We start from the raw sequence: 23,443 nt of genomic DNA, 5'->3' as shown, positions 1-23,443 counted from the left end.
TTACTTTACAGATGAAGAAACCCAGGTGGAGAAGTAAAATAACTTGCAGAGATATGATGGATTCTATGTTGTCATGGAGTTTGGGGTTAGGGGAGTAACTTGGGGGGGATAATGTCCTGTTCTCTCTGGAGGCCCCACGACTTGCTGAGTCACTTGCTTCTGTCCCACCTGTCCCTGCCAATCTCCAGGAAGGAGAAATGACACTGGAGAGGCAGAAGAGAAGTGACCGCGGAGACAGAGGGCTGGGTGGGCTGGCCCATGGCTGAAGCCTCAGTCCCAGTGCTGAGGGGAGATGCGGAAGCCACGCCTTGCCCCAGCGTTCTGGAACTGGAGGAGCTCCTGAGGGCAGGGAAAGTTTCTTGCAGCCACGTGGACGAAGTTTGGCCCAACCTTTACATAGGAGATGCGTGAGTGATAGCTCGTCGGAAAGGGTGTGGGGAAGGGGACAAGGAGAGACAGTTCTTGGGCTCTTTATCAGAGATGAGGGGTTGGGTGGCACAAGGAGAAATAGTTCTGTTCTGCACATCTCAGGCCAGGGACTGACTCTAGGACTCCTGTGTGCTGGGGTGAGTGCAGTGATCAGATGTGACCACCAGGGGGAGGAAAGCTTTTGCCTGCCCGGATGATCGGCGCTCCCAGAGGATTCTGAAATCTTCTGATATATCCTGGACAATTGGCGAGTCTCAGGGATAGAGACCTGGGGAATGGTGCTTTCTGGTATGACATGGGATGGACAGAGAGCTCCCCTTCCTGAGTCCAGCCTCCTCTGGACACAGAGTGGGTGAGGAAGGTGAATCAGGGAAGGTGTCATTAAACATTTGCAAATTAGAAACAGGTACGAGGTGGTGGCCACAAGAGGCCAGATGTCCGTGGGAGGGCATGGGGCAGGAAAGGAGGGGCAGCTGGATTCCAGAACTGAAGCAATTCTTTCCTTCCTGTCTTGGCTAAGGCAGGAGCAGATCACCTCAGGTAGCAAAGAGGGTCTGAAGATAACTCCCTATACCACCAACAACCCTTCCACCAGAAAGCTCTGAGGGCGGGGCTCAAGTTTACTGGGTTCCTTCTTGGCTCCCTTTGGATATTGATGGCTCTGTCTCTCTGAAGCAGGGGGCCAGACCAAACCTCTCTTCTGGACCCCATGGCTTAGCCAGCAACCAGCCCCATTCCTCCCCTTCCTAGGGCCACGGCAAATAACCGCTTTGAGCTATGGAAGCTGGGCATCACCCATGTGCTGAATGCAGCCCACGGCGGACTCTACTGTCAGGGCAGCCCTGACTTCTACGGCAGCAGTGTGAGCTACCTGGGCGTGCCAGCCCACGACCTCCCCAATTTCGACATCAGTGCCTACTTCTCCTCAGCAGCTGACTTCATCCACCGTGCCCTCAGCACACCCGGGGGTAGGAGTTGGGTCTGAACTCATATTCCGACCTGCTCAGTCATTGGGGGGCGAGATATCAAGTTTCCCCTCAAATATCGGTGCCCTCCCATTTCTAGTTTTTCTATTCTTTTTTTTTTTATTTTTTTTCAACGTTTATTTATTTTTGGGACAGAGAGAGACAGAGCATGAACGGGGGAGGAGCAGAGAGAGAGGGAGACACAGAATCGGAAACAGGCTCCAGGCTCTGAGCCATCAGCCCAGAGCCTGATGCGGGGCTCGAACTCACGGACCGCGAGATCGTGACCTGGCTGAAGTCGGACGCTTAACCGACTGCGCCACCCAAGTGCCCCTATTTCTAGTTTTTCAAAAGCCTTCGGGTTTTTAAAAATCCTCTGCTCAGTGCTACTACAATTTATCCAACTTCATTGCTTCATAGACAGGGAAACTGAGGCCTAGAATACAAGGTCATGTCACGAGTTAGGAGCAGTCCTGGGACTGAAAGCCAAGTTTCACAAATAGCAGAACAGTTCTTTCTCTGCATCATTCAGCTTTGAGAAATTGCCATTTAGTAACTAGATGTCTGGTTTCTAAAGTATTTTCAAATGGAAAAGAAAGCAAACTTTAAAAAAAATTTTTTTTTAACGTTTATTCATTTATGAGAGACAGAGACAGAGCATGAGTGGGGGAGGGGCATAGAGAGAGGGAGACACAGAACCCAAGGCAGGCTCCAGGCTCTGAGCTGTCAGCACAGAGCCCAATGCGGAGTTCAAATCCACAAACTGTGAGATCATGACCTGAGCTGAAGTCGGACACTTAACTGACTAAGCCACCCATATGCCCCTAAAAAACCAACAAACTTCTAATACCCAGGGTAGAACAAAGGAGGCTGGGGAAGCTGGAGCCCGCACTCTGTGTTCATCCTGGGTAAGGGCCATGCCCCTTCTTACCTGACCCTGGGCAAGCCAGTGTCCCTCTCTGGACTTCAGTTTCTCATCTATGTGACAGGAGACACAAGACTATGGCTCACAGCACTCTTTAACATCCAGAGCACTTTGACATTCGTTTTACAAGCATTCATTTACCAGCTATTTATTATTTTTTCTGTGCCAGGCACTGAGCTAGGTACTAAATCCACACTTAGACGAGGCAGGATCCCTGCTCTAATGGAACTTGCCATTATATGTTTTGTGGAAAGATGGTCAGAATGTGGAGTATTGTGGGTACTATTCCTTTGAATGGGTAAATGTGAAGAGACGTGGGAGACCAGGGACAGGGCAAGGGTGCTCAGTCCAGAGGACCAGGAGGTGAGGAGACTTCCCTCTACAGCAGTATTCACTGGGCCACATGCAAAAAGGATGAGCTGCTCTGTGATTCAAGTGATACCATGAGTGGTCAGGAAAGCCTGTACAAGGAAATCATGTCTTAGCTGAAACCTGACAGATGAGTACTAAACATTAGTCAGACCATGAGCTAGAGAAGCTATAGGTAGTTGGAATAGCATGTTCTAGGGCTGGAGGCCAGAGACCATAAGAGCTTTAAGGAACTGAAAGTTACCCAGTGTTCTTAGATCTGAAGGTTGGGGTGAGACAGCCTGAGATGAAGCTGTAAGGTTAGCAGGGGTCAGCTCACGGAGGGTCTTGTAAGCCGTGTGTTAAGGAGTTTGGACCCTATCCCAAGGGGAGGCAAAGGGTGTTGATATACCCATTTGACTGATCAGGAAACTGGGAACCCTAAGGGCTGAATGGTTTGCCCAAGGTTACATAGTACACCCAAGGCAGAGCGGGGAAAGGAACTTGGGTCCCTACCCCTGCCCTTGGGTGGGCCAGCTGGTGGGAAAGGGTCTTTCACCGGGATGTCTTCCTCAGCCAAGGTCCTGGTGCACTGTGTGGTAGGGGTGAGCCGCTCTGCCACACTGGTGCTGGCCTACCTCATGCTACACCAGCAGCTGTCCCTGCGCGAGGCAGTGATCACCGTGAGGCAACACCGATGGGTCTTTCCCAACCGAGGCTTCCTCCACCAGCTCTGCCAGCTGGACCAGCAGCTGCGGGGTGCAGGCCGGAGCTGAGGGGCCAGGTGAGGGCTGGGCAGGGAATGAGGAGGTGAGGGGCAAGACTGGGTGCAGTTAAGAAGTGAGAGGTCAGGTCAGGGCTGGATGGGGAACCAGGAAAGGGAAGGCCCGTGAGGGTTGGCGGGGGACATGGAATGGGACCAGTTCAGAAGTGGGTTGTCAGGGCTATGTGTAGCCAGAGGGAGGGTTGAAGGGGCCTGGCTAAGGCAACCTTCCAGAAGGAGCCTTTCTCCTGCAGCCTACTCATGTTCTTCAGACCCCTGAGAGGATGGAAATGTTAGGAAGGAAAGAGGTGGAAAGCATATAATGGAAGAGGTGAGGCCTTCTTACCTGGTTCTGATGTGGGCTGCCCTGCTTCCTTGGCCAAAAGCCAGTGGGGGCTCACCTGAACCCCACTAAGGCAGCAACACCGCCAGTCCTGACACCTGTGGGCTGTCTGGACATTCCCACACCTCTGCATACCTCCTTCCCAGGTCCAGACCCCAGCTCCAGCTCTGGGGGGAAAGTGGGGCTACAGCTGTCACTCCAGGCTAAGCTAATTTTCACATCAGCCCTGCCTCACCCTTCTCACAATGGAGAAGGAGTACAGGTACTCCTGCCACCAGCCATGGCCTCCTTACCTGAGCCCAGCTTGATATAAAGTTCTCCTGCCATCATGCCATTCCATTCCTTGCCTCAGACCCAGTACCCCACTCCCTACCTGTCCTCCCCCAATCAGTCTGATCTCAGAGATCAACAGAAGCAGCCTCCCTAACTTCATTCCCTCTCAGGTTCTGAGGACCCCTGTAGGACATTAAAGGTCTATCCAGCTCCTTTCTACTTCCGTTTACCCTCCGTCCTGCGGCCCCATGTGCAGTGCATTCAGAGCATTAGCAGATGGTCCTTAAGTTCCAGAAGAGGAACAGATCCTCAACACTTCCTCCCCCAGGTCTCCCCACTCCTGATGGGGGCCTCCTGTATCCCCAGCTGCCTAGTAGAAGGAGTTGGCTGCTCCCAACAGCAACACTGCTTCTCAGGCTCCTGGCCCACAAACGGTCACCGAGGTGCTACTTCAGTTTCTTTGGCATCAGCCCTGTTTTCCTCCAGCTCAGCTGGGAGGCCACAGGGACGTCTCTTCCTGTGGTGGAGTGGCTGTGCTGGTACCAGCATTGTGAGGGAGCTGCGGTGTCACCTGCCCTTCTCTCACCATGCTGAGGCTGGGTCTGTTTTGTCTGTCCCCAGTAGCCCACCTGCCTCACATTCACATCCCCCTTGAGGGCCATCAGCCAGGGAGCTAAGCCTCCTACCCATCATCTCTCCTCAACCCTGACTTGGGCTCTGTGCCTCAGTGCCCACTGGCTCAGAGGGGTTGCCAGCTAGGGGTGGGTGATGGGCCTGGGCTCTCTTGGGAGTTGGAAAAGTGGTAGCTTTTTCCTACCAAGAGCTTCCCAGGATGTGGACTGAATTTCCCTCTGCCCTGCCCCCCACTAAAAGCTGTTCTTGTTTCTGAATTGGTAACTGGAACCACTGCCAGGGAGCCATGTAGCAACACTGACCCCTTCCTGATACTTTCAGAAGGATGAGCATCTTGGGGATGGGGATCAGAGCAGGATGGAGAGATAGGTTTAGAGTTTGGGGGTGAGTGTAATGGAAGAAAATTAGGGTTATAGCCGTGGTTGGGATTAGGCCTAGGGCTGAGCTGGGTGGGAAACCACTGTGCGGAGCTCTGTGGGTATGCGGAGCCAAGAGGGAGACAAGAATGGCATGTTCCCATCCTGCTCTCTCCTCTAAACAGGTTTCAGGAAACTGGTGGAAAGCAGATCTCTGATTATGCCCAACTGCCCCACTTCCTTGGCTTGGAACCCTTAAATGCCCTGACCTCCAACTTCAGTATCTCTCCATCAGGCAGCTTGGGGGAAATCAGTTGGGCTGCAGCACTGCACACTTCCTTGAGGTGCCACCCACCAGACAGCCTGTGCTACTGGAGTCCCCAGGAGTTGTGCAGTGTGCAGCCTATATGGCCATACACAGCAGACCTAGGGACTCCGAAAGATGAGGGGGCCTTGGGGAAAGGTCATTTCTCTCCATGAGCCCTAGGCCCCAGACCTAGGCCCCAGACCTGCCTTATTTCTCCCAGCACCTGTACCCACTTGACCTTACATAGAGGACTCAAGGCAGAGGCAGGTTTAGATGGCAGTTCCTGCCTCTGCCCTGACAAGTCCCAGCCATTCTGGGACTTGGGTTGCCTGCCTATAACATGGAGCTCATCTCTTCCCCAGAGCTGGTCATTACTCCCTGCCGCAGGGCTGTGCCACTTTGCTGCCCTGGCACTGGTCCTGTTGGTGCTGCTGGAGGCTCTGGCCCAGGTGGATTCCAAGAAGATGGTAAGAACCCAGTTTGGAGTCCGCCCTAGAGCCTGCTACTCCATCTGCTTCCTCCTGCTGCCTGCACTCCCTGCCAGCCACTGTCTTCAGTCCCTGCAGGTGGGAATGGTCTGCCTTCTCAGCCAATCCTGAGGCTCCTTAGGCAGGGGCTCCAAGTTTCCTGGGGTAGGAGGATGGGAGGAGAGCGGGAGGGGACTCTAAGTGTTCATGATTGCCCTTAGCCATAGCTGCCTCCACCAGCTCTCCCCAGGGCTCAGGGGACCCCAGCAGGGGCTGAGCCCTAGCTACCTGGAGTTCAGACTTCAGAGTCACCCTGTAGGTGTGGCCGCAGGTGTGCATATGTCTCTGTGTGTGTCTGTCATCTGGGAGTGTTGTGTGGAGGAGTCCTGAAGTCTATATGAGAAGGGTATCTGGAGAGCAGGAAGGATTCTTAACAGGCCTAAATCCAAGGTCCTTAACTGAGCACAGTGGCCTTGGAAGGACCTAAAACACCATCTTGCTGACCTCAAGGGACAGTGAGATCTGGGTTAGGAATACTTTCTGGAGGAAAGAGGAGCCTGGCAGAGGGCAGAGTGGCTTCTGGACACACAGCCTCTGATGGCAGGCCAGCGCAGGTCTAAAGGCCTGCTCTGAACCCCACTTACAGCTTTGTTAAGTGTACCCACACTTCCCTCAGCCTGGGTCTTCTAGATCTTAATCCTGGGCCAGTCCTATAATCCTCAGCTCCCAACTAAGCACCCCTGGACCTGGGTTCTGATGTTGACATCACTGCCAGTTTGTGTCTGGTTTTGGCTAGTCTCTTTTCTGTCCTCCTCCATGGAAGATCCTTCTAGCTCTAACCTTCTTCCCATCCTTCATACCACCCTCGAAGGCCAAGGGAGCTTTCAAAATGGATTATTGGATCTTCTTTCTCCCTGCTCCACATATGCATACACACCATAGCAGACCCCTGCGAGCTGCCTCCACTCCCAGCAAGGCCAGATGCCTGGCTGGGCTTGGCACTGACCGTGCCAGGGACCCAGTGGGTGAGTTGGGAGTGTCAGGGGGAGGCCAGAAGAGGGGAGCAGCACATCATGCTTTATAATTAAACTCAAATCAAAAAATAGAAACAGCATCAAGTGTGCGGAGACAGGCAGCTGGAAGCCGGCAGCACAAAGTGGCCGTCAGAGAAGACCACAGCCTGGGCCAGATATCCCCACAGGTGGGTGAGTGTCCCTATTTCAGGGGGGCCACAGAGCATGCTGAGTCATGAGGGTCAGGGCACCTGTGTCTATGTGTGTTGTGGAGGGACTGGGTTAGATTGGAGGACAGAGTGGGCTAGAGATACAGGCACAGCCAAGAGCAGAATAGTCAGAAAGATGTGGGCTCAAATCCTGGATCCCATGCTTACTGGCCGCGTGACCTTGAACACATCACTTAATCTCTCTGAGCCTCAGTTTCCTCATCTGTAAAATGGGGATGATAACGTTATCTGCTTTATAAGGGTACCGTGATGATCCAATGAGAAAATGTAAGCATTTAGCTCTGTCTGGTACACAGTCTATCCTTAGTAGGTGGTGAATATAATAACAATTATTGCTGGACAGAGAAAAAAAACCTTAAGAGACACAAAGAAACAGAGACTAAGCCTCACTGTCCTGGGGGAGGTTACCCTCTACCCAGGATATGGCTGAGGCTTGAAAGGGTAAGAGTAATAATAGTAGTAATGATAATAATAGTAAGATGCACCATTCTGAAGGCATCTACCATAAGGCAGACCCTGTGGGAGGTGCCTTACATTTAGTATTTCATGAAATTCTCATAGCAGCCCCATGAAAAAACCGGCTCGAAGAAGACCATACAAACACCTGACCTGAGAACTGCCCAGATCTGTCCTCCTCCAAGGGCCTGCGTGCTGAGTGCAGAGCCCCACTGGCAGCTCATGTTGGCTGCCCGCCTGCCACCCTCCCTGAGGCTTCCTTTACCAGACTCCTCACTCGTCTTGCCCTGAGATCTCTGGCCTCAACTCTCCTGTGGCCACAGTCCCATCTGGTCTGCTTGGGGAGGAGGAGGGGGAAGCAGAGAGCCTGGGGAGGAGGGAAGGCCAGGGGGACGTCTGGAGCTTCAGCTGAGGAGGTGGATGGCAAGAGCTGCCCCCCGCCCCGAGGAGGCCTGTGCCTTGGCCTGCCAGCAGGCAGAGTGGTGTGTCAGGGGCTGTGGAGGAGCATGAGCTCCTACGAGAGGCTGGGGAGAGCAGCATAGACAGGAGGAGGGACACACACAAAGACAGAAAACAAATACCTAAACTTGTCAACAGCGGCAGCACAAGAGCAGAGAAACCACTGCCCACAGAGGCAGGTATTCAGCTTAGGGAGAAGACACAAGAAGGAGGCAGAATGAGGGCCAGAGTGAATGAGGAGAAGAGCCAGGCCTGACCTGTCCCTACTAAATGTTGGGCGCGTGCTTCACTCTGTGGTGGCCAAGGAGATGTGGGAGGAGGAGTCAGTCCAGGTCCGGGGGCAGCAGAAACCAGAGGAGCTGCTGTAGCCACTGACTTCCCTTCCTTGGATGTGCCTGGAGCTTGAAGGATGAGTTCTTGTGCAGGGGGCTGGACCCCCAGTAGGACAGAGTGGACAAATGTGGGGTACATCTGTGAGTATCAGGTATGAGAACCTAGGTGGGACCAGACAAGGAGTACCCCAAAGTCCAAGGAAAAGGCCCCCATTCTTCAGACTTGGGTCTAAGGCCCCTAGGAGATTGAAACATGGGCTGTGGCCTAACAGCCCCCAATTCCTGATCCCTCTGCTGGTTCCTCCTCTTCCCAGGAGCCCCCTTGGGACCAGCTCTGTGTCAGCCAGAGCCTGGCTGCCTACTCCCTGGCACAGCTGGACTGCGATGCACCCAATGGCCACAGGGTGGCGGAAGTACCCCACGCCAAGCTCAGAGGCCAGCGTGGGTCTGCCAGGCTTCCCAGAGCTCCATCTCCTGCAGCTCCAGCTGCTGGCGGCAGACCAGTGTGGCTGTTGGACAACCCTGGGGCCTGGGGCTTTCTCCACCCCAACACACTATGCCAACCCCTACCCTGTAGCTACTGCAAACCCAGCCACTGCTCTCATTCTCAGGTCACACCCCCAGGGAATCCTAAAGTCAGGCAAGGCCAGGATCTTAAACATTAGACAGGCCATCGGCCAGACAGGAGCAAAGACTTACTGGAGGCCACCAAATGAGTTATGGCCATGCTGTCCTCCCTCCCTCCAAAGTTCTCTTTCCACCACTTCAGGTAGCTTCCATTGGACATGGGAAGCTCAGGGCCAAAAGCCTTTCATCCCAAAGAGATGCCAAGCAGAGAGGGTTTGAAAGGACTGTGCTTCAGGCTACAGCAGCCTAGGTCTGCTCTCAGACCCCACCCCCACAGGCTCCAAGGGAAGGACCTGGAATTCTAGCCGCTTCACAGCATTTGTGTTCTGGGCGGAACCTGCCCCAGCCCAGTTCCGCTCATGTGCTGAGTCCTGTCCCTGTACCCACTCCCCCATTCCTGGCCCCAGACCATGCCCTAGGTAGGTGGCAGGCCATTCAGCCTGCCCTGAGAGGTCACAGTGGGGGATGAAGGGGAAAGCTGGGTCTTCACTTCCACCCTGCCCGCCGGCTACCCGCTGGGTGAGCTTGGCCAAGCCAGTGGCCTCCTGGGTGCCCATTTCTCTTCCTGGTCCTGGAACTGCCTACCAAAGAGAAAAGATGTTCTTCCCAGTTTGTACCTTCCCTAGTTACTGGTTGAGGGGGCCAGGGACAATTAGCCAAGATAGGCACTCCTTCCCAGCACAGCACCAGACCCAGGTTCTGGTGCCACAGATAACCCAGCTCTGCAGGGTCCCGGATACCCTCAGCCAGATGACTCCTGACACAACTCACCCTCCCTGGGTGAGGCCTGATCTTCAGCACTGGCCTGAGTCATGGGGGTAAGGAGGAAAATCCCAGGGCCTATAGGCAGATGTGTGACCCCAACACTAGGCTCTCATGTAGAGACAGACGGATTAGTAGTGACCATTCTCTGGAGTCCCCAACGATGGCAAGTGGAAGGCTTAGAGACAGAACTGAAGGAACACAACTGGATGGAAAACGCAGCCTTGCTACTTATCACCCATATGGCTTTGGGCATCACTTAAAAATTCTCTCTGACCTTCAGCTTCCTCCTATGTAAAATAGGGAACTAACCCAAGTGAGGCCTCAGGCCTATAAGAGCATCAGTTTACTTAGCACAGAAATACCAACAAATGTCAGTTCATGGCCCAGGCCCCCTTAGTCCTGAGATGGGCTCTGCCCTTAAAGCACCTGAAACTGGGAGGGAATGGGGACCTGGGGAAGTAGCAGAGGAGGGAGCTTGAGATGAGCTGCCAGGTTGTGGGGGCCTTCGTAGGTGCCCTCTGAGAGCCACAGTCATCTGAAGTCCTCATCCCTATAAAGTCCCAAGTACCTGTGACTTAAGGGACAGGGTCTTCACTGACTAGTTGTTACAAACAGGGAACTCTGAGGGCCCCTTGGCCAAAGCTTCCACCATCAGGGACCTCTGGAAAGTGCAGGAGAGAGCTTCTCAGCTTCACAGGGGTGACAAGGGATTGATTCCCTTGTTCCCTGGGGAAAGGGTCTAGGCCTCAGCCCCACCTGAGCTGGTTAATAACCTCATCCAAAATAACTGAGGCCCTTTTTGCAGCATCCCAGTGGCACCTGGGCACTGCACCATGCCTGGGCCTTTCCATCAGCTTGACCCACAGGTAGGGATCCTGCCCCCAACCACCACAGTGTCCACTGTGTTTCAGAATGAACTCGCTGCAGAAGCAGGACCTCCGGAGGCCCAAGATCCATGGGGCAGTCCGGGTGTCCCCCTACCAGCCACCCACACTGGCCTCCCTACAGCGCTTGCTGTGGGTCCGTCGGGCTGCCATGCTGAGCCACATCGATGAGGTCTGGCCCAACCTCTTCCTAGGAGATGCGTAAGTACTACCCACGGTGGGAGGTAGAGGGGACAGAAGGAGAGCCTCTCCCAGAGTCCTCCAGGAGCAGAGGTGGCACCCTTTTTGCCTCCCACCATTTCTTTCCACATGTTCCTTTTCTTCTGTATTACTATTAATTTTAGCTGTGGAAACAGAATACACATAAGAAAAGTGCATAGAGGGGCTCATTCAGTTGAGTGTCCAACTCTTGATTTCAGCTCAGATCACGATCCCAGAGTCTTGGGATTGAGCCCTATATCTGGCTCTGCTCTCTCTCTCCTTCTGCCCCCTCCCCCACTCACACACATGCACTCTCTCTCTCCCCCTCTAAAATTAAAAAAAAAAAAAAAAGAGAGGGAAGGAAAAGAAAAAGAAAAAAAGAAAAGTGTATAGAGCACATATGAACCGTTTCGCCATCCAGGACAAGAAATAGGACATTACTTATGCCCTAGAAGTCCCACTCATCATAATCCCTTTCCTTGTAGATAACTACTAAGTATTGAAATAATTATTTCCTTGCTTTTCTTTATGGTTTTAACACCTATATACCTGACAATGTAGTTAGTTTTGTTTGTCTTTTAAAGTCATATGAATGGAATCCTACTGTGGATCCTTTGTGCCTGGCATCCTTTGCTCAGTGTTGTAAAATTCACTTGCATTATATGCAGCTGAAGCTCAGACATTCTGCATTGCTGCATACTATTTGTTTGTATGACTATCCCATAGTTTATCCATTCTATTGTACGTGGGCATTTGAGTTGTTTTCACTTTTTGGCTATTATGAACAGTGATCCTAGGAACAGTCTAGTACATGGTTCCTGGGAATACACACACCAAGTTTCTATAGGGTGTATATGTATAAAGAAAGTAGAATTGTGAGTCATTTCCCCAAAAGTTTTCCTAAAATTTGGAATATATGGATGAATATACGTGGATTTCAGACATTTTCCTTAATATTTAGAAAATATGGTTCAATATCTTATAAATAATATGGCAAATATGCTTTCCCCGCACCAGATAACCAGTTATAAAATCCTTGTTGACTTTTTAAAAATACACACACACGGGGCATGTAGGTGGCTCAGTCGGTTAAGCATCCTACTTGCTCAGGTCATGATCTCGCAGTCTGTGATTTCAAGCCCCGCATCGGGCTCTGTGCTGAGCGCTCAGAGCCTGGAGCCTGCTTCAGATTCTGTGTCTCCCTCTCTCTCTGCCCCTCCTCCGCTTGTGCTCTGTCTCTCTCTCTCTCTCAAAAATAAATAAACATTAAAAATAAAAATATACAGACATAAACGCTTTGTCACATTTTTTTTTTTTACAGAAATGATACCTCTTTCTAGTCCCATTTTGTAATCTACTTTATGTAGAAAGATTTTTTTTTAAAAACTTTTTGAATGGAACCACACATCCTTTGAAAACATTTTTTTTTTCAACGTTTATTTATTTTTTTGGGGACAGAGAGACAGAGCATGAACGGGCGAGGGGCAGAGAGAGAGGGAGACACAGAATCGGAAACAGGCTCCAGGCTCTGAGCCATCAGCCCAGAGCCTGACGCGGGGCTCGAACTCACGGACCGCGAGATCGTGACCTGGCTGAAGTCGGACGCTTAATCTACTGCGCCACCCAGGTGCCCCTGAAAACATTTTTAAACAAAGTTCTGTATCCTGCATTCTTTTTAAGTTTATTTATTTATTTGAGAAAGACAGAGACAGTGCTAGTGAGGGAAGAGCAGAGAGACAGGGAGAGAGAGAGAATCCTAAGCAAGCTCTGAGCTGCCAGAGAAGAGCCCAATGTGGGGCCAGAACTCACAAAACTGTGAAATCATGACCTGAGCTGAAACCAAGAGTCAGACGCTTAACTGACTGAGCCATCCAGGCGCCCCAATGTAGCCTGCATTTTTCACAGGTGCTCAATATAGCACAAACACCTTTCCTTGTTTACCTGCAACAATCTACAACATTTTAGTGGTTGCATAGTATTTCATTTAGATATACTATACTCAGTCTCCTATTACAAGATAGTGATTTTTTCCAATTTTTCACTATCTTGAATATCATTAGGTCCAATTTATATATGTCTGTGGGCACATTTTGGTTTTTTTTCAAGTTCCTAGAAGGGGACTTGCTGAGGCAAAGGATGTAGATATTATGCATATATTTTTTAATTTTTTTTGTTTATTATTTTTGAGAGAGAGAGAGAGAGAGAGAGACTGAGAGCAAGCAGGGAAGGGGCAGAGAGAGAGGGAGACACAGAATCGGAAGCAGGCTCCAGACTCTGAGCGCTCAGGACAGAGCCCGATGCAGGGCTCGAACTCACAGACTGCGAGATCATGACCTGAGCTGTAGTCGGCCGCCCAACCGACTGAGGCACCCAGGTGCCCCAATATATTATGCATATTTTTAAGGCTTCTGATGCATGTGGCCAAACCGCCCTCTAGAAAAGTTGGGCTGCATGAAACGGAGTCTTGATCATCTGGGCCTGTTCACTGTTTCCAGTCTCACACTTGGAGGAGGGGTGGCAGAGGAGGGAAGGGGACAAGTTCCAGCCCAGCCAGAGGTGACCCAATGAGACCTGCCCCACCTCTCAACGTCCCCATGCCCTCCCTGCAGGTACGCAGCCCGGGACAAGAACAAGCTGACCCAGCTGGGCATCACCCATGTCGTGAATGTTGCTGCGGGCAAGTTTCAAGTGGACACAGGTGCCAAGTTTTACCGCGGAATGCCCTTGGAGTACTATGGCATTGAGGCTGATGACAACCCCTTCTTCGACCTCAGTGTCTACTTTCTGCCTGTTGCTCGATACATCCGGACTGCCCTCAGTGTTCCTAAAGGTGAACTGCTGGGGAAGACACTGGGGTGGAGGTGGGGGTAGGGATGGTGGTGAGGGGGTGGGATCTGGGGCACTTTTCCCAGTAGCACTGGTGGGTGGGGTGTCCAGAGTTACAAACATCTTCAACAACCCTCCCACCCCATGGAGCAAATAGCTACTACCATTTAGTGAGTGTCCCCTTCAGGGGACCAACAATCACAGATATAGCTAAGGTCTGATGTGGTTCAGGGTAACCATCCCTCAGTAAGAGGTCTGGCATTGGACAGAAGGTACACAACCTAGCAAAGGCTAAACAGACCCCTCTAAGATGAGGCCTTGGCATAGGGCTGCAGGGATAGAGGAGAGGGCAGAACTAAGGGGGTAAGGGACACTCCCTCTAATCAACCACAAATCCAGGGGACTCCAGGAATACTGTCCCGTCTCCCACCCTTTACAACAGGATGGCAGAGTTGGAAAGGATGCCAGAAGAAGCACCTTGGACCTGGAGAAGGGAATCCCAGCTGTTAACCTTAGCTGGGCCACTAACTTGCTCCGTGACCTTAAGCCAGTCCCTTTCCCTCTCTGGGCCTCAGCTGCCCCATCTGACTGTAAGAACATTGTCAGTATTCCAGGGTGCTGTGATAGGTGGGCTGAAGGATGGCCAGAAGCATCTCCAATTCCCGCTGGGGTGGGTGGTCATTGTGAGGGCAGGTAGCTGACGCTAGGTTGGGTCTTTCCAACAGGCCGTGTGCTGGTACACTGTGCTATGGGGCTGAGCCGCTCTGCTACAGTTGTCCTGGCCTTCCTCATGATCTGCGAGAACATGACGCTGGTGGAGGCCATCCAGACGGTGCAGGCCCACCGTGATATCTGCCCCAACTCGGGCTTCCTCCAGCAGCTCCAGGTTCTGGACAACCGACTGGGGCGGGAGACGGGGCGGCTCTGACTTGGTGAGCAGCCAGAAGCCCTGACCTTCTGGGCAGCATGGCCCAACCCAACCAGCCTGGCCCTGGGGACAGCAGCCTCTGCTGTTTCCAGTGACCTTGAGGTATAAATAGCAAGTGGGGGCTTAGCTGAGGCAGAAGCAGGGAGAATTGAGTGGTGACCTTTAGCAGGTGGATTTCCCTGACCCAATCCAAAGATTCTTTATACAAAAGAGAGTTCAGTCTGTCTCTATAATAAAATGTTCATCATAATAAAGACAGGAGATCTTCTGGTGGTTTGTGGGGGTGGTGGCTTACTTTCAGGATGGCCACGAGAGTCCAGAAGGCTTGCCAGCTCTGAGTCAGCATGTTGGCAGCCTACAGAGAGAGTCTGAGTCCATGTTGAGTTTTCGTGAAGAAAGAGGGCACATGAGGATCAATTAGTAGTATCTGCCTTGGGTACAAAAGGGAGGAGTGGGAGTACCAGCGCTGAGAATTAGCTGGCCTTTTCCTCATCTTGTCCTCCTCATATCATCACCCAAGAGCAAGGTTGTCTGAATAAAGACCAAGGTTCAGTCCGTCACCATCCTCCTCCATGCCCACCCCATCAAAAAGCGATCATCAAAACTTGGTGTACAAATAACATCTCTTGAATCTTTTCACTTATGCGTACTTTCAAAAGGACAGACTAAAACAAGCACCAACGGAGAGAAGAGGGTCTAGGGAAGAGACAGCCCAAGAGTCCTGGGTGAAGAATGGTTTTATGAAGCAGCAAAACATTTAGTTCCAAGATTCTTCGTTTTGTGCCCTAATAGCACAATATGAAAAGCCCCAGGTTCCTCAACTGGAGCAAAGTGTCACAGGCTGCTCTCCTCCCACCTCTCAGGCTGCTCCTATTTTAGCCTTGTCTCTTCCAGCTGACCCTTAAGCCTCAAGGTTTCTCATGGTTCTGGCCACTGCCTCTTCTCTTCCTCACAGTTCTCACTCTGCTGGGGGGGTCCCTTTGCCCCCACCCCAGCCTCAGTTCACATCTCTAGGCTGATGACTCCTCTGAGGCAGCCCGGTTTGCTCTCCTGAGCTTCAAACCTCTGTATCCCACTGCCCACCTCTATGTGAATACTGCACTTGAATTTCAAACTCAGCTGAGCTTTTCCGCAGCCTCACCCCACCAGCTGAACTCTTCCTAGTTCTTCATTTTCGTGAAGAGTTCTGACAGCCACCAGTGCTCAAGTCAGTGATGGGTATCATGTCCCCTCCTACAATTAGCCTATTGATTCTACTTCCTCAATACCTTTGGGACCCGCTCACTTAGCTTCATCTTTGTTGTGAGGACCCAAGTTCAAGCCACCCTCACCTCTCACTGGATCCTTGCAGCAGCCTACTATTGGTCTCTCTGCCTCAAGCCCTGCCCCTCCAATCTCCATACACAATCTTACTAAAATGGAAATCTGATCACATCGCCACTCTGCTTACACCCCCCTAAGTACAAACACCTTGACAAAGTATAAAGATGCTTCTTATCTGAGAAAATTCTTGTATCTCTAGCCTTATCTCTTGTAATTCTGTTTCTATACACACTGTGTAATTAAGAAATGGTAGATCCACTTGCAGTTTCCAGAATGCACCACATTCTCTTACCTCTGGCACTTTGAAACATGCTTCAGGTTGTACCACCTGAGTGTACCACCCTCCTCCACTTTCACTGGGGTCTCTATGAGGTCTCAGTTTAGCAGTTACTTTTGGGAAGGCCTCCAAACCTGAGAGAAGTGCTCCTCTTCGAACCAGCAAAATGTCCACCCACCTTCTGTGACATCACCTGTCACTCTGAATCATAATTTACTGGTGCCTTATCATTCTCTTCCAACTGGCTGTTTCTGACCAGGCTTCTTCCCATGGTCTCAAAGCTCCCATGGCTCCCACACCCTGGTTATGACCCTGCCCTCAGGCATAGCTCTGTGCTTGTGTGGACCACAACTATAGGTTGGCACCGCTGGCACCAGGTCTCCTCTATGGAGGTCACCAGGGGGAGTGGGTCCCAGCCAGTCCCAGGAGCAGGCCTGCCTCCAGAGGGTACCTTTGCTTCCCCCAGCTCTGCCCGCATGCTCACCACTTGGGCACCCTGACGCCTTCTTCCCAGCACATCTTGTTCTTCTTTGGTCACCTTGACCCTGCCTCCTCACTCCCTACCAACACTCTCTGGGGCCAGCTCTGCCTTCTGGGCAGAGGGGTCCTTGCCCTTCTCTGCCATCTTGCCTATTTCCAGATGGCAAGTGCTTTTCCTCTGTACAAATCAGACAAGGTCCCCTCTTGGGAGCAAACCAACCTTTCAGGCATAATTGCTCCTGGGCTTGGTTGAGGAAAAGGTGTCCCTTTCTCCCAAGCAGACGTAGCTCCAGGTCAGTGTGCCCATCTGAGTGAGCTGAGCACAGGCTGTGTTTTAGCCCCTGCTCCTCCTCCTGCAAATCATAAAACTGAGCAAACCTATGCTGCCTTGTCTGAGACATAGGGATTAACACCCCCATTTTAAAATTAAACAACCCAAGGCTCAGAGAAGATGAAACGCGGTTGGAATGTTGCCGCAGGGATGTGGGACCTCTGGGCTCTGGCCTCAAAGGGCAGGAACTGCCCTGCCAGCTCCCTGCTCTCCTCCCTACAGCACTTGGTCCCATTAATGGCTGGTGGTTGGCTACCTCAGGTGCTCTCTGAGCCTTTTCCAAAGGGTAAACATACATCCCAGCTGGAGGATTGCAGAAGGGCTGCGGCTGCTGTGCCCAACCAGGCAGGGCACCTCTCCAATCTGGGGATGGAAAACTGTTCTCGATTCATTCTCAGGTTGGTGGGGCCTATAATTCTCCAGAGTAGACAAAGCTAGTCCCTGCTCAGTAGACCAGCCTGCCCACCCCCAATTCCCGTGGATCCCCCCTCTGCCTGACAACTCAGCCCTTGTTGCTATTTCTTGCTAATGCACTGTCAGCGGGACCCAAAATAGTGGTTCCAGAAGTCAGTCTCTAAATCAACATCCGGGTCTATGAATGTGGGCAGCCTGTCCCTGCTAACTAGGCTGGGGTGCCCAGAATCTAGGATAGAACCACACCCTGGGGCTTGAGTTACAGCAGGTCATCTTGGAGCTCTGAGGCTTGGGCTCAGAAAATGGGGCTGCAGTGGAAAAGAGGGAGGGAAGCCCTGATGAGGCATGTGGTAGGAAGGCCAAACATTCCCCAGAGCATCTGAGGAAACAGAGGCGGAGCTCCAGACTGGCACCTCCATCAGGAAGACTTCCTGCCTGCCACACTTGCCCTGGGAAGTCTATGATGATGCATCTGCTCCCCTTCTTCTCTAGGGCAGTGGGGATCTTATTAAGAGCATGACTTTGGAGCTGGGTTCAAATCCTACTTTGCCCTTTACCTGAGGTGTCTGACCTCAGTTAATCTCTCCATACCTCATTTTCCTCACCTGTGATGTAAGAGTAATAATAGCCAACATATAGGATTATTGTAAGGATCACATGGGGAATATAGAAAGTGCTTTGTGCAACAGGTGGAATGCTCCCCAAAATGATAGCTCCCCAAAATGAGAGCCACAGCACATAGTACATGGGCCCCTGGCATCATCTGCCACACAGAACAGCATGTTGGACTAAAAGCAGTGCTCTCAGTGTTGAATGAATGATTAAAAATTAGCTAACAGGGACGCCTGGGTGGCTTAGCTGGTTAAGCTCTTGATCTTGGCTCAGGTCGTGATCTCACAGATTGTGGGATCGAGCCCCGTGTTGGGCTCTGCACTGACAGTGCAAAGCTTGCTTGGAATTCTCTCTCTCTCCTTCTCTCTCTGCCCCTCTCCCACTCGTGCACACATACACTCTCTCAAAATAAATAAATAAACTTAAATGAAAAATAAAAATTAGCTAACCTAAATGCCACATAGTATTTTGGAACAAAAGGACATAAGTAAGAAAACTGGTAGAATCTGAGAAAAGTTTGCAGTTAATAGTGTTACGACAATTTTAATCTTTTTGATAAATATGTCATGGTTATGTAAGAGGTTAACAGAGGAAGCTGGGTGGTGGGTATACAAGAAACGTCTCCATTATCTTTATAACTCTATACATGTAAAATTATTTCAAAATAAAAAGTTAAAAAAACTTGCTGACTGTTACGGACTGCTTTGCATATGTCAAGCACTATGCTAAATAAATGAGACATCATTTATTTTTCCAGTTTCATCCATAGGGTTTTATTTCTTTATGAAAAAAAAAACACATATCAAATATAACAAAATGTTAAGATTTGACCATATTGAGTTGTGGGAATGTAGGTGCTTATTACATCTTTTCTTTTGTATTCTTAAAATATTTCCTAATTTAAAACATCAAAAATAAATTAACTTTTAAACTTAGAAACATCCTATTCTATATATTTAGGTTCTGAAACCCATATCAAATGGATTTTAGGACGTATTCTGAATTAAAATGGTATCATTTTTATTGGCTTCTGACCTAAAATACTGCAAACTCACATAATTTTGTTTCAAGAGAAAGGTAATGATGACGTTTCATTGTGATCAAAGAGGAGCTAAGCCATTAAGTCAAACTATATATTATTTCATCCAATCCTCACCACCCTATGGGGTAGGTTCCTAACATCACCCCCACTGTACAGATGAGAACACAGGTGTATAGAGGTTAGGCCTGTGAGTCCTTAACTTTATTTTTTTTTCAATGTTTATTTATTTATTTTGAGAGAGAGAGAGAGTGCATGCACAAGCACACACGAGTGAGTGGGCAAGGGGCAGAGAGATAAGGAGAGAGAGAATCTCCAGCAGGCTCTGGGCTATCAGCGCAGAGCTGGACGTGGGGCTCTATCTCATGAACCATGAGATCATGACCTGAGCTGAAATCAAGAGTAGGATGCTTAACCTACTGAGTCACCAGGTGCCCCAGGAGGACCCCTAATTTTAATTGAGAGCTTAGTATGTATCATTGCACTAGTCAGGGTAGGCTAATGGCTCTGACAAGCAAAACTTTATTTCTTCCTTGCAACACAGGCTGATGGGGGCATGGAGGGTAGGGGGAGCAAGCATGGGGGATGTAGAGGCCAGATATATCTTGTCCCCTCTAGTTCCATGAGCAGAACTCAGTCACATGGTCACATCCAACTACAAGGGAGGCTGAGAAATGTAGTCTAGCAGGGTGCCCAAGAAGAGGAAACTGCAGATGCTGGTGATCATAAGCAGGCTTTTAGACAGCAGTTGTTGATTAGACATATAATTATTTAATTCTCATAGGCCATAAGAGGTAGATACTATTACAGTATTCCTATCTTATAGATGTGAAAACTGAGGCTCAAAGGGTTTAAGTAACCTTTCTCAAGGTCACTCAGCTGACAGTGGTCATACTATACTTCCTGAACTTTTATTCTGGGTTGGCCTTAGTGACTTGCCTGTCAATAGAATTTTGAGAAGTAGCATTCGGGGACTTCTGAAGCTGGGTCATAAGATGCCTTATAATCTCTGCCTGGGTCTCTGAGAACACCCTACGAGCCCTGAATCACTATACAAGAAGTCATACTGCTCTAAGACCACCATGCTAGAGAGTCCATGTGTAGTCAAACAGGTCAACAGTCTCAGTTGAGTCTAGCCTTCCAGCCTCCCTTTCAAGGCACTACATATTTAAATGAATCCATCTTGGACTCTCCAGACCAGCATGTCTGTCAGCTATTATATACCACTGAGTGGCCTCCATCAATGTCACATGGAACAGAAGAATAGTCTATCCAAGCCTGCCCGAATTAAGGACCCATAAAATCATGAGATATAAGAAAATGCTCTTGTTTTAAGTCACTAAGTTTTTGGATAGTTGATTATGCATGAACACATAACCGGCACAGCAGCAGAACCTATGACCAAAAGCCCTGGCTTTTTTTTTTTTTTTTTTCAACGTTTATTTATTTTTGGGACAGAGAGAGACAGAGCACGAACGGGGGAGGGGCAGAGAGAGAGGGAGACACAGAATCGGAAACAGGCTCCAGGCTCTGAGCCGTCAGCCCAGAGCCCGACGCGGGGCTCGAACTCACGGACCGCGAGATCGTGACCTGGCTGAAGTCGGACGCTTAACCGACTGCGCCACCCAGGCGCCCCAGCCCTGGCTTTTGAACACCAAATTAGCCTCTGGAGGAATGGGGTGAATGGGGGAGGGACAGAACAGCCACATTATTCCATTCCACTGCTGCAGAGTTCATGAAGATGAGCTCCCATATCTACAGGGGAAGATAGAGGACAAGAGAGTTCTGTCTTACATCTGCTCAGAGCCCCGCTCAAGATTGGAAGATAGTTAGGGGCTCAAGGGGGATACTGGTGGCAAAGGCCTTGAGATGGGCAGGGTGGGCACCTCTCTCCCAAGCTCTGTCCTAAGCTCCACTCACCCTACCTACCAGGCCAACAGACTCCTGCTGAGGAGCCCAGGATTTCCAGGCTAACAGGGGTCCCTGTGGATCTACTGGCCTCTACCTCTCAGCCTCATCTAGACAGCTGCCTCCTCCATTTCCAACCCCACGGAGGGTGAGGGGGGCAGCCACAGTATGGACTCTGCAGCCATTGGGGTCTTGGGGAAACTTGGTTTGAGGAAAACTCAAAGGAAAATAATACCCCACCCCCACCTCCACAGGTACTGCCCTCTCTGGCAGGCAAGAGGAACCAGCTATCAGTATTCTCACTTTCCTCAGATCACTCTGTTCTTCCCAGCTCATTCCCCCAGACTTCTGCATTAACTTCCTTATCCATGCTTCCTGAGCCATTTGATATCTGGTCCGCCTGGTCCTCTCTCCTTGAGGGCTGTTAGAATTTCCCCTACTCTGAGATTTCCTGCACCTCAGCTGCCACTTCAGAACCTTTCATAAGCCCATATGTGTGTCCTCTCTCCACACCCTTCCCTTTTCACATCCCTTTACAGGTACTTGGGCTTTGCTTCCTATATCCTCTGGGCCTAAAATGGGACTCTTGGGACCTACAAGTGGGACCCCAAAAGACTAGCTATCAAGCTTTCCAGGATTCTGGCTTAGTGCTGTTGCCTCCTAGGGCTATCCTGACTTTGGCAGTGACTGGGGATGAGGGTTGCTGCTTAGGCAGACATGAAAAAAATACATAAATAATTGAGTACAGGTTGATTTTCCCAGGATCATGTGCAGGCTTTAAAAGGGATGTTGGGGGAAACCATTGTTTTACTTGAATGGTGAACTTGCAGACAGGACAACTAAGGGGAAACTTGGGAGAAGAAATGAGGGGATGCTTCTAGTTCCGTTTAGACCACACCACACAAATAAAGATATGCACCCTGTACCAGCCATGCAAGGGCCCCATCATGCCAATACTGGCACGTAGTCCTTTCTCAGGTATTCCTGGCATCACATACTCTCTACAATAAGGCTCTGCTGTCCTAGCTATAGGTAGTTACATCAGGATGGGCACCTGGGCACAGACGTCTACTTGCTTCTAATATCCTCCCCTTTTGGTAAAGAACCTCAGTTATTAGCTGGCTGGAAATGTACCCAGCTAACATAGAACCTCTCCCAACTTCCCTTGCTGGTAAGTGTGGCCAAATGACTACATTCTGGCCAATAAGATATAAGTGGAATTATTGTGTGGAACTTCTGATATGTCTCTTTAACGGGTGAAGGAGAGTGTCCTTGGATTTCTCCTCTCCACAGTGCTGCCTTAAATGTGAATAGCACTGGCTGGGTTCCCTGCTCGTCCTGACTGCCTCTGCCTCCACACTTCCTTTACTAAAGAAAGAAAGGCTTATCCTGTTTAGGCCACTATTTTTCAAGTCTCTGTTACTTGCAGCCAAATCAGGCCTTAACTGTTAAGTCTCCTGACCCACAGGTAGTGAGAGGCCTATGGGGTGGTCTAATATGAGAGGCTGCCACTGATGGGTGCTCTTTCCCAGACAAGACTGCTGACCCAATAAGGTCCTCTCTTTTGGAGAATTTGAGTGGGAGACGGTAGCAGGATGAGTGGAGAGGTACCCCGAGAGAAGTCGGGAAGCAGGAGCTGTAAGGCAGCGGAAGTCTCGAAGTAGAGAAACAGAGGGAGTCAGATGGCAGAGGAAGAGAGGAAGTCAGATGGTAGAGGAGCAGACGGAGTCAGAAGGCAGAAGCCAAGCAGAGAAGAGCTGAGTCTAAAGAAAGCCAGAGCCACGGGGTGAGGAGCAGCCTGAACTTGAGGAGACCCCATGTTAACCTGGGCACCAGAGTCACGGTATATCCTGGGAGACATTCCCATTCTCCAGGAGATCCTTGTTTTCAAGTGTGTGCTCTTCCAATGAATCTCTGAGGTCACTTGATTCTGAGTCTACCTTTTGGCCCCAAAGAACCTCATCTATTCATTTCATGAACTTCAATAAGACCACAGCCATGGTCTGACAAGAATGAGTCCATCTGGCAGGACAGTGGGTCAGTGAATTCAGGACTGTTCCAGAAATGGCCACTGCACAGAGGTGCCCGGCCTGCCCTCTCTCACCCCCAATCCAGCTTTGTCCCTCCTGAGAAGTGGCAATATGTGTCTAGCCAAGGAGACTATAACATACACCATGACCACCACCATGTGGAGCTGCCTGGGGTAGGAGTGGAATAATGGGAAGAACAGATGGGAAGAACAGGAGCCTTGGATATACGTGGACTTAGGTTTTCACTCAGACTCCATCCTTTAACAACCTGTGTGAGCCTGAACAGATAGCTGACCCCTCTGAACCTTACATTCCCCAAGAGTAAAAATGGAGAGGATAATAGCATTGCATAGGTCTGTTGTGAGGATGAAGACAGAGAAGGAGCCCAGCACTTAGCACATAGTAGGTGCTCAACAAAAGCTTGAGTTTCTTTCCTTCCTGCTGAAACAACCAGGGTGTTGGGAAAGAAGATCTGGATCTCTATCTTTCCTGAATGGGG

The 23,443-nt window shown here is 50.4% G+C and overlaps 2 protein-coding genes across 4 annotated transcripts; both read left to right on the top strand.

Moving 5' to 3' along the window:
• The first annotated feature begins 258 nt into the window (after positions 1-258).
• On the top strand, positions 259-1,414 carry DUSP13A (dual specificity phosphatase 13A). The gene is made up of 2 exons (XM_040485061.1): positions 259-407; positions 1,180-1,414. Exons 1-2 carry the CDS (start codon positions 259-261, stop codon positions 1,412-1,414), a joined length of 384 nt encoding a protein of 127 aa, XP_040340995.1.
• Positions 1,415-3,249: 1,835 nt separating this feature from the next.
• On the top strand, positions 3,250-14,788 carry DUSP13B (dual specificity phosphatase 13B). Of its 3 annotated transcripts, none has more exons than XM_040485469.1 (6): positions 3,250-3,451; positions 5,705-5,809; positions 6,916-7,010; positions 10,603-10,776; positions 13,386-13,606; positions 14,328-14,788. In XM_040485469.1, the coding sequence occupies exons 1-6, from the start codon at positions 3,365-3,367 to the stop codon at positions 14,528-14,530; spliced, it is 885 nt and encodes a 294-aa protein (XP_040341403.1). In that variant the 5' UTR covers positions 3,250-3,364; the 3' UTR covers positions 14,531-14,788. The 3 variants fall into 3 exon arrangements, with proteins under 3 accessions (XP_040341403.1, XP_040341402.1, XP_040341404.1); XM_040485468.1 differs by having other exon boundaries at positions 5,705-5,908; XM_040485470.1 differs by lacking the exons at positions 3,250-3,451; positions 5,705-5,809; positions 6,916-7,010 and adding an exon at positions 9,244-9,345.
• The last annotated feature ends 8,655 nt before the right edge of the window (positions 14,789-23,443 follow it).

The sequence above is a fragment of the Herpailurus yagouaroundi genome, unplaced genomic scaffold (assembly GCF_014898765.1).
Source record: "Herpailurus yagouaroundi ecotype Mexico unplaced genomic scaffold, PumYag 163, whole genome shotgun sequence".
Lineage (NCBI taxonomy): Eukaryota > Metazoa > Chordata > Mammalia > Carnivora > Felidae > Herpailurus > Herpailurus yagouaroundi.
Note: the sequence above shows the minus strand (reverse complement) of the source record. Positions and strands in the feature narration are given on the sequence as shown.

What these genes read in the sequence shown, in the direction of transcription:
- DUSP13A (XM_040485061.1), top strand. Translation starts at nt 259, where the DNA reads ATGGCTGAAGCCTCAGTCCCAGTGCTGAGGGGAGATGCGGAAGCCACG. An exon ending in AACCTTTACATAGGAGATGC is followed by an intron (nt 408 to 1,179) that starts GTGAGTGATAGC and finishes TCCCCTTCCTAG; the next exon opens with GGCCACGGCAAATAACCGCT.
- DUSP13B (XM_040485468.1), top strand. Translation starts at nt 3,365, where the DNA reads ATGGGTCTTTCCCAACCGAGGCTTCCTCCACCAGCTCTGCCAGCTGGA. An exon ending in TGGGCCAGATATCCCCACAG is followed by an intron (nt 7,011 to 10,602) that starts GTGGGTGAGTGT and finishes ACTGTGTTTCAG; the next exon opens with AATGAACTCGCTGCAGAAGC. An exon ending in AACCTCTTCCTAGGAGATGC is followed by an intron (nt 10,777 to 13,385) that starts GTAAGTACTACC and finishes CCCTCCCTGCAG; the next exon opens with GTACGCAGCCCGGGACAAGA.